Below are 8093 nucleotides of genomic sequence, written 5' to 3'. Positions count from 1 at the left end.
TGCAGGGGTGGAAGAGGTAAGCCAGAAAAGGCATGTCTCCAGAGGTTTGATCCAGAGGATGCTGATTCAGGAGGATGGAGGGAGGACAAGACATGTTAGATCAATGACTGGATGGGATGTGAAGCAAGTTTGGTACTAGCTAGTTATTTAGTTCACCCTCAAATTTTAAGACAGCTCAGCCTCAGAGTAGACCTTCAAAATTGGGTGAATTAGCAGTATAGTCTTTAGGTCAGGTCTGGAGGATGCTGTTTTAGGGGGAAAGGGACACAGATGACAAAAATGTCACCAGAATAAGGCTTTAGTGGAGTTATAATTTTATATACCTTTAATGCCCTGAAGCTAGGGTATTATACTTATTAACAAGGGTTTGAAGAGGTCGAGGGAAAGATATAAATGGGGGAAAAAACTTTTCCAGGATTTGGGCATGTTAGCGGTTAAAGAAACAACTTCCTTTTGGTTTTGTGTCCCCAGCATAGCACTTTAGACATAATAGCTGTTTAATGAAGTGATTGATCAAGAATAGCTAATGACATCAATTTCCCTTTTCCTTCCAATCCTATTCCAACCGCAGTTTAACTACACTGGTAAGAGAATGGCAGAGGTTATCTCGATCACTCATATTTATACTTACTCTGAACAGACACACTTAATAAACTGGAAATTTTACACCTGTAAAATCCATTAAAGAGCTGGAAGGGACCATAGGAGATTATCTAATCCAAGTTTGTCATTTCACAGATAAAGAAACCTGAGTCTCAAAGGAGTGAGTGATTTGTTCACACTAGTAAGCAAGCTAAGTACCACAGCACCCATGTCATTCACTCTCCATGCTTCCTTACCCCAGGCAGGCTTTTGATACGAAGATCTAAATTAGGCTCAACACAATTTTACACTCTCCCAGACAAACCTCAGAAAGAAGGTGTTTTAAAACTATTTGAGGGGGTGGGGCTGAGGATATTATTTAGTGATCAAAGTAACTGATTTTTTTTAAGTTATTTTTATTTTTTTTCAAGTGGTCCTTTCTGTTTTACTCAGGGTAGGTGACAACCATTTGGTACAGAGGAATTTGTCAGATTCTATAAAAATAACACAAGCGAAACTTAAAACAGTATTTTATTCAGTATTCACAGCTGTGCTAGAAGAGGTTTTCTTAAATATGGAAAGGATTTTTTCTATTGTCACAAATGAGAACTTAAGCGGTTTTGTCCATTAAATGTAAACATACAAAAAATACACTAAACAAATGCTCACAAATAACAATCAAAAAAATTCTATGTTTCCCTTTCCTCTGGAAAGTATCTTGTCTTAGAGGGTTGGCTTGAAAATATATTTTCAAGACTGCAGCATACAGAATTATCCCCTTTTGGATGTTATTACATTTCCTACCCCATTGCTTTTTTTGAAAAATCGTTCAACAAGCAATCACATCACTTCTCTGGTTAACAATACATGTTTATGCATCTATTGAATTAGAGACTTTAAAGTTGTTCTGCATATGCTAGGACACGAGTTCTACAACCTGCCTGAGAAAAACTTGTGTAGCCCAACCACATTTCTAAGGAGTGATTTATCATTCACCATTGCTCATCTTCTAGAATTGTGCCAGAAGAATTTACATTATTTTACTAATGTTCACATATTTTGAAGCAAGTAGCATGGTGTTATCATCCCCATATGATACATGGGAGATTTCTTTCTAACATATGGAGCATTTGCTCTACCCCCTCACACCCTCCAGTAAATAGTGCCAAGATTAGAACTCTGGATTCTGGATTCGGAATTCCCAGGCCATTGTTTTAACCATCAATCCAGAGGTGCCACGCTAGCACCCTGGTTAGCCATTCCAACTTGCTACAGCACCCAAACACTACAGAAAACAGTCAAGCGAGATCGTTCCTTCAGGAAGTGACACTACCCATGAAACCAAAGCAGTCCATTTGTGGTGAATCTACCGATTGGTAAATCTAATTTTTAGCTTATTTATCAACAGATAACAGTAATTTGGCCTAGAGGCCCAGCCCAATGTCTTAACTTTAAAATGTGAGGGACAGCTTGGCTTGTCTTTATATATATTCTAAGGCTAACAGTGGGGCAAAAAATGATTATTTTCTTCAAAGGCTTGTTCCCTTTCTCCCAAAGAAAGATATTTCATACTTTTATGCAGACAGTACATGTAAACTTTTGTGGATTTAAGATGATTTTCACTTGAATCTTCAACTTTGTTTTGTTAGTGAGATAAGAAGATTCCAAAGCTTTTAAACTCAAATCAGAAAATGATTTTAAAATGCTAGAGGAATTTTATGGAGAGAAAAAAACCTATTTTTTTCATATGTACAAAGTTTGGACTATAGAGAAGGAACCCTAGCAAAAATATAGATGAATGGAGTCCCTCCTGTAAAGAAGCAAAACTAGACAAACGCATTTTGGACCCCTTGACTACTTATTCCTAGGCCAAAAAAGGGGGGGGGGGAATTAACAAATACAAAGGATGTACAAAAAATACTAATGAAGCCAACAATCTATAGCTTCATGGGAAGTGGGGTCAGTTCTATGAAACAAACTTAAATAAAATATAGGAGTCTAAACTCTTATCAGGAAAATACTACAATGCTTCCCTCTTCCCATGTTCTAAGATTAGTGGTAATAAATATTTACATTTTTAAAAAGATTTTTGTTGTATTTTCTCATCGTTTTTTGTTTTTTTTTTGAAAAAAAGCTCCAACATGCTCAAAGATACATGGAGTATAGGGACCACTTCCCCTAAGAGATCAAAATCCAATATAAAAACAATGCTCTTATATATTAACCAGATTCAATAGTGATGCTATCAGGTGGTCTAAAGTGTGTATACTTCATAGAGCATATTCAAATCTGTTATTTAAAATACTATGCCTAAAAGTACCGAACACATCCTTCTACTAGAAAACAGGCATCATCTAATTTATCTATAATGGAATTTTTAATATCTCCTATATCCACCCCCACCTCCCCCTCCTCCTCCATATGGATCTCCATAACCCCCTCTGCCACCATAACCCCCTCTGCCACCATAGCCCCCTCTGCCACCATAATCCCCTCTGCCACCATAATCTCCCCTCCCTTGAAAACCTCCACCTCTACCCCCACTCCCACCACCTCCCCAACCCCCACCTCCTCCTCCTCCACCCCCACCACTGGCTCCCCAGCCCCCACCCCCACCCCCACCTCCTCTTCCACCTCCACCTCCTCCCCAACCACCCCGGCCACCCCCACCCCCACCTCCTCTTCCACCTCCACCTCCACCCCAGCCACCCCTCCCTCCGCCTTCTTGTCTCTTCTGCCAAGGAGGCATTTCAGGAGGCGGTGGTTCAATTTCAGTTGGCCTTCCTCCTCTGTCTGGAACCCTTCCCATCAGCACCTGCATGCAATTTATGATGAAAAAAAAGGAAAAAAAAATTAAACTTCTTAAGTATTCAAATATTCTGGAAGTTTTCAGTTTTAATGACACAGAAATAAAAGGCAAATATTTAAGAATATGTAGATTATGCTGAAACTTGAAGCAATATAAATTAACACTATTAAACACACAAATATGACTTCATAAATCTCAGTACAGTTTTATTTCTAAATTGTCACTTAATTATTATTTTTTTTTGTAGGGCAATGGAGGTTAAGTGACTTGCCCAGGGTCACACAGCTAATAAGTGTCAAGTGTCTGAGGCTGGATTTGAACTCAGGTACTCCTGACTCCAGGGCAGGTGCTTTATCCACTGTGCCACCTTTATTTCTAAATTGTCAAACAGAATAATTGGGAAAAATGTCTCCATTATTTAAGATACTCTACTTATTTCCTTTTCATTTCCCATTTTTTTACTGTCTCTCAAAAATGAATATTCTTATATAGTCCCTCAAGTAAGGGAGTTGGAATTGATTTCATTATGCAACCAAAAGCAAGAAAAAAAACATTTCATGGGACTTTGGGTTATTGGTTATCATAAACAAAAACTATGAAAAGCACAAGCAAAAATATAACTATGAAGATAAATGCAGCTTATGGGCCAACATCTATGATAGAGAATAAAGAGGTAGAAGAGAACTCCTAAGAGGGACCAAGTAAACAGATAGATCAATACTCTGTGACTTTAACACAAAGATGGGCACAAAAGAGGTTGATGAAAATTGGTGGAAAATATGCTTCAAGATTAAGAAACAAGAGACCAAATGTTTATAAACTACTTGAAAGCCTCATACCTTGTATCATGAAAACTTTAAGAATAAAGTCTAAAGGTACAGAACTTGGTTAGTAATGAACATCACTACAAAAAATGAAGAGGACTCTATCTTAGCAGACAAGAAATCACGTTTTATAAGTGCAAGAGTTATTTGCTAATCAACTATCTGTCTGACCAACAGTTCATTAAAACAAAGGTCAAAGTCAACACTAAGAAACTAATGATTAGTGACAGTGGAACCATCCAAAGGTGATTCAAACACCAATCTATAACCAGCATGCTATATATGAAAAATTGGAAATGAAATTAAAAACACTAAAAACCAGCTAGATTAGATAAAAGAAAAAGAGTAGAAATGCATGCTGGAGATGACAATTCTGAAAGCACTGAGAAGGATGAATTTTCAAGACATCGAAAGAGGCAAAGATATCAATTAGGAAAAAAATCCACAGTATTACTCTCCCAAAAAAGGTGACCAAGAGGACTTCGTTAACTACAGATCTATATGACTACTTTGTCATATCTATAAAAGCTTTGAAGATAATCTATACACATTCAAGAATACCTGTATAGGTAACAAGGTTTATACACATAAAGATAAGAGAAGGTACAGAAAGGTTTTTATAAATGATTTTTTTTTTGGTGTCAAGTGTCTGAGGCCATATTTGAACTCAGGGCCTCCTGAACCCAGGGCCGGTGCTCTATCCACTGTGCCACCCAGCTGCCCCTATAAATGATTTTTAAAAGCAGACCACAATTTTAAAGATGCACAACTGAATTAAAAGTGTGGAAGCCCACTTTTTTGTTATTGTTTAATAAAAAGTTTGATTCAGAAGAAGAAATGAATCCTGAATGGTGGTTCCCTCAACAAGTGTCCCCCATGCATATGTCAGGACCCTACATGAAGATGTCTTGATAGATACAATCACAAAGATAATTCTGTTCAATGATCTTCTATTAATATCAAGCAACGCATAAGACAAGGAGATTTGTGTCACAAAGTCTGTAAGAAGGATTTCACATGAAGAATACAAATGAAAAAAGGATCCTTTATAGAAAAACAGGTTCTCCAGAGGCTCCTGTTTGCAGAAGGCATGGTATAGTGATTAGACTTCAAAATACTACAGAAACTCCTCAATGATATCCACATCCATTCACAAAAGATCAGCCTAATAATCCATACAGAAAAAAAAATCAACAAAGAATGCCTATTGTCCAGGTCTACGATACCCAAGTTGGAGGGGTAGCCTACTGAAACAGTCCATCAGACATATATCTTAGACAGAACTACAAAACGATAATGAACTGCATCAAGAACCAGAAAAAAGGAAAAAAAGCTGGCTGGATTGCACTTAGGAAATTTCACAAATGAGTTTTCAACAATTCCAAGCTACTCTCCTGACAAAGAAGCCAATCTTTCTGACAATCTACAGCTGTTAATCCATGAATAAAAACTTCAGGTGACCCCAAACAACCACAGAATTAAGATGAGCTGCAGCATAATGACAATGATAACTTGAACAAAAGACCTGATATGTGCCTGGAACATAGTAGGTGCTTGTTAAATGATTAGTAAGATTTATCACCCAAGAAATGTATGATTGGAAAAGAGGGCAAGTCATAAAATAAGAATGAAGGATGACAGATGGACAGGGATAGTTCTAGTGCTTCCCTAACAAAACAGAATAGTCATAGTCAATGAACATTTATTAAGTACCTACTATGTGTCAGGCACTGTGCTAAGCACAGGATTTACAAAGTGCTTTACAAGCATCTTATTTTATCCTCACAACAACCCTAGGAGATAGGTGCTATTATCTTCACTTTATTGATGAGGCAGACAGGTTAAGTGACTTTCCTAGTCACCCAACTAGTAAGTGTCAAAGGTGAGACCTGAACTCAGGTCTTTATGACTCCAAGTCCAGCACTCTATGCCCCAGGCTACCTAGCTGCCTCAGTATGGAGAATGATAGAAGATCCCCAGATGTGCGGGGTAGATTCTATAATGAGAATTTATGAGAAGACATGGATTTGAACTGCATAGAATAAGAACACATGGATAAGTTATGATCTGCATCATGGAAGGGAGTGCTCACATGGATGAGAACAAATCTATTAAAATAATAAAATAAAAAGAGCCTTTTGGATAGTTGATAGTTGTCCTTCAAATTCCTACCCTTGGGTGGAACCTCTTCTCTTTGTGTCTAGTCTCCCTTTGTTGATCTCATCTATGATGTCTTCAATTATCACCTTTATGCATTAAAGTTCAAACGCTCATTTCCAGACTGCAAACTTTTCCAGAGCTGTTTCTATATTTCCAATGACCTGCCAGCTATCTCCGCCTAGAATGTGCTACTATATCTTTTCCCCAAAAGATGTCTTTCCCCTTAACTTCTCTATCATGGAAACACCATTCTTTCAGTCACAAGTACTCATAACCTTTGAGTCAACTTTTACTCTTCATTATCCCTTACTATAACATTCAATTAGCTGCCAAATCTTGATGATCCTGTCTCTTGAATCTGTCCCTCTTTTTCATTTCCTAGTTAAGGTTAGGCTTTATTTCTTGCTTAAACCAAAATAAAAGCCTCCTAATTAGTCTTTCTGCCTCTATCCTAATCCCCCTCTCTAATACCTAATAGTGTTACAGTGCTATTTCTTTTTTCCCCCTCTTTAAAAAAAAAAAAACAAAAAAAACCCCTTTATCTAGATTCTTCAAATGAGAGGGGCTATGCAGCTCTGAAGACATGGGGAGTGCTGGGCTGAGGGAGGGGTGACATGGTCAGTGGTGGGTAGCTGGCTGGATGCCTGGACAGGGCTTCCAATTGTAATTCTGCTCCATATGCTCAAGGCCTAAAGTCAATCTCAACTCTGGGAGGGAGTATCTCCCATCTTTGTGTCAAACTCTGCCATACTCTGGGCAAACGGGGCAGCAGAGTCGAGCAGGTCCCAGAGATCCTGGTAGATCAGGTTCCCCTCGGGCCCCTGGCCCATCCTTTGGCACAAATCAAGGAGATCTGCTGGGATGGAAATCTCTGGGATGGAGACAGGTCTCAGATGGGCAGCTGTCTCCACCTGGTTTCCAAGAGACTGTCAGGAAAATTTGGGGTGCATGGATGGCTTTGGCTGGGCACTCTGTCTTTTCTCTTCCTTGGAGGCCTCCTCAGGCAGCCTGTTGGCCTCAGGCTTGCCTGTGAGAACAGTGATCAGTTAGAGTTTCTCCCTCAGCTGGGAGTCCTGAGAGTCTTGGCTGTTTTCTTTCATGTCACTACGGGAGGGTCTTGATGGTTTTCTTGTGTTCATCAACTGTTTTCGCACAGCCTCCACACCAAGACAGATATTGTTTAAGGTGCTCCTGATGGAGGCTACGCTCTTCTCAAGACCCTCAACGGATGCAGGCAGGCTGATCAAATCCGAAGCCAATCTGAGGTTGGCTTTGAGGTGGTTCACCATGGAAGTCAACAAAGCAATCTGTTTGGCCATTTCTGTGATGTTTATCCAGATTTTGCTCAAGCCCAGGTCTCCAGATTCAATCTTCTCCAGCTGCTTTTGTTTGCAGAGGAATTCTTCATTTAGTTTGGGGATCTCTTGGAATGAACTTTTCTGATTAGAATCCAGGATCCTGAACTGCTCCTTGAGGGCATACCCTGCATTCACATCAGGCCCATGCAGGCCACCACACACTTGGCCAGAATCGCAAATGCACACGGGGTAGTAGTAGACCTTGCAGCAGCAGAAGTAGTCTCCTCTGGCAAAGCCTGCGGGTGCCTCCCCAGCCACTGCTGCCTGCTCTTCCTCATCTTCGTCGTTGTCATCTTTGTCCTCCGAGCTGGACAGCTTGGTGCACAGCAGCTGGCAGCCCATGGCACCATTCCAGGCCCG

The 8093-nt window shown here is 39.6% G+C and overlaps 1 protein-coding gene across 1 annotated transcript in view; it reads right to left on the bottom strand.

Moving 5' to 3' along the window:
* Positions 1–2622: 2622 nt before the first annotated feature.
* FAM98B (family with sequence similarity 98 member B) overlaps positions 2623–8093 on the bottom strand; it is a 29651-nt gene continuing 24180 nt past the window's right edge. The window contains 1 exon segment of the mRNA XM_043988840.1: positions 2623–3397. Within this exon segment, the coding sequence (XP_043844775.1) occupies positions 2960–3397 (438 nt within the window). The 3' untranslated portion in view covers positions 2623–2959.

Source organism: Dromiciops gliroides, chromosome 2 (assembly GCF_019393635.1).
Source record: "Dromiciops gliroides isolate mDroGli1 chromosome 2, mDroGli1.pri, whole genome shotgun sequence".
Taxonomy (NCBI): Eukaryota; Metazoa; Chordata; class Mammalia; order Microbiotheria; family Microbiotheriidae; genus Dromiciops; species Dromiciops gliroides.
This window is presented reverse-complemented; position numbering and strand designations above follow the sequence as displayed.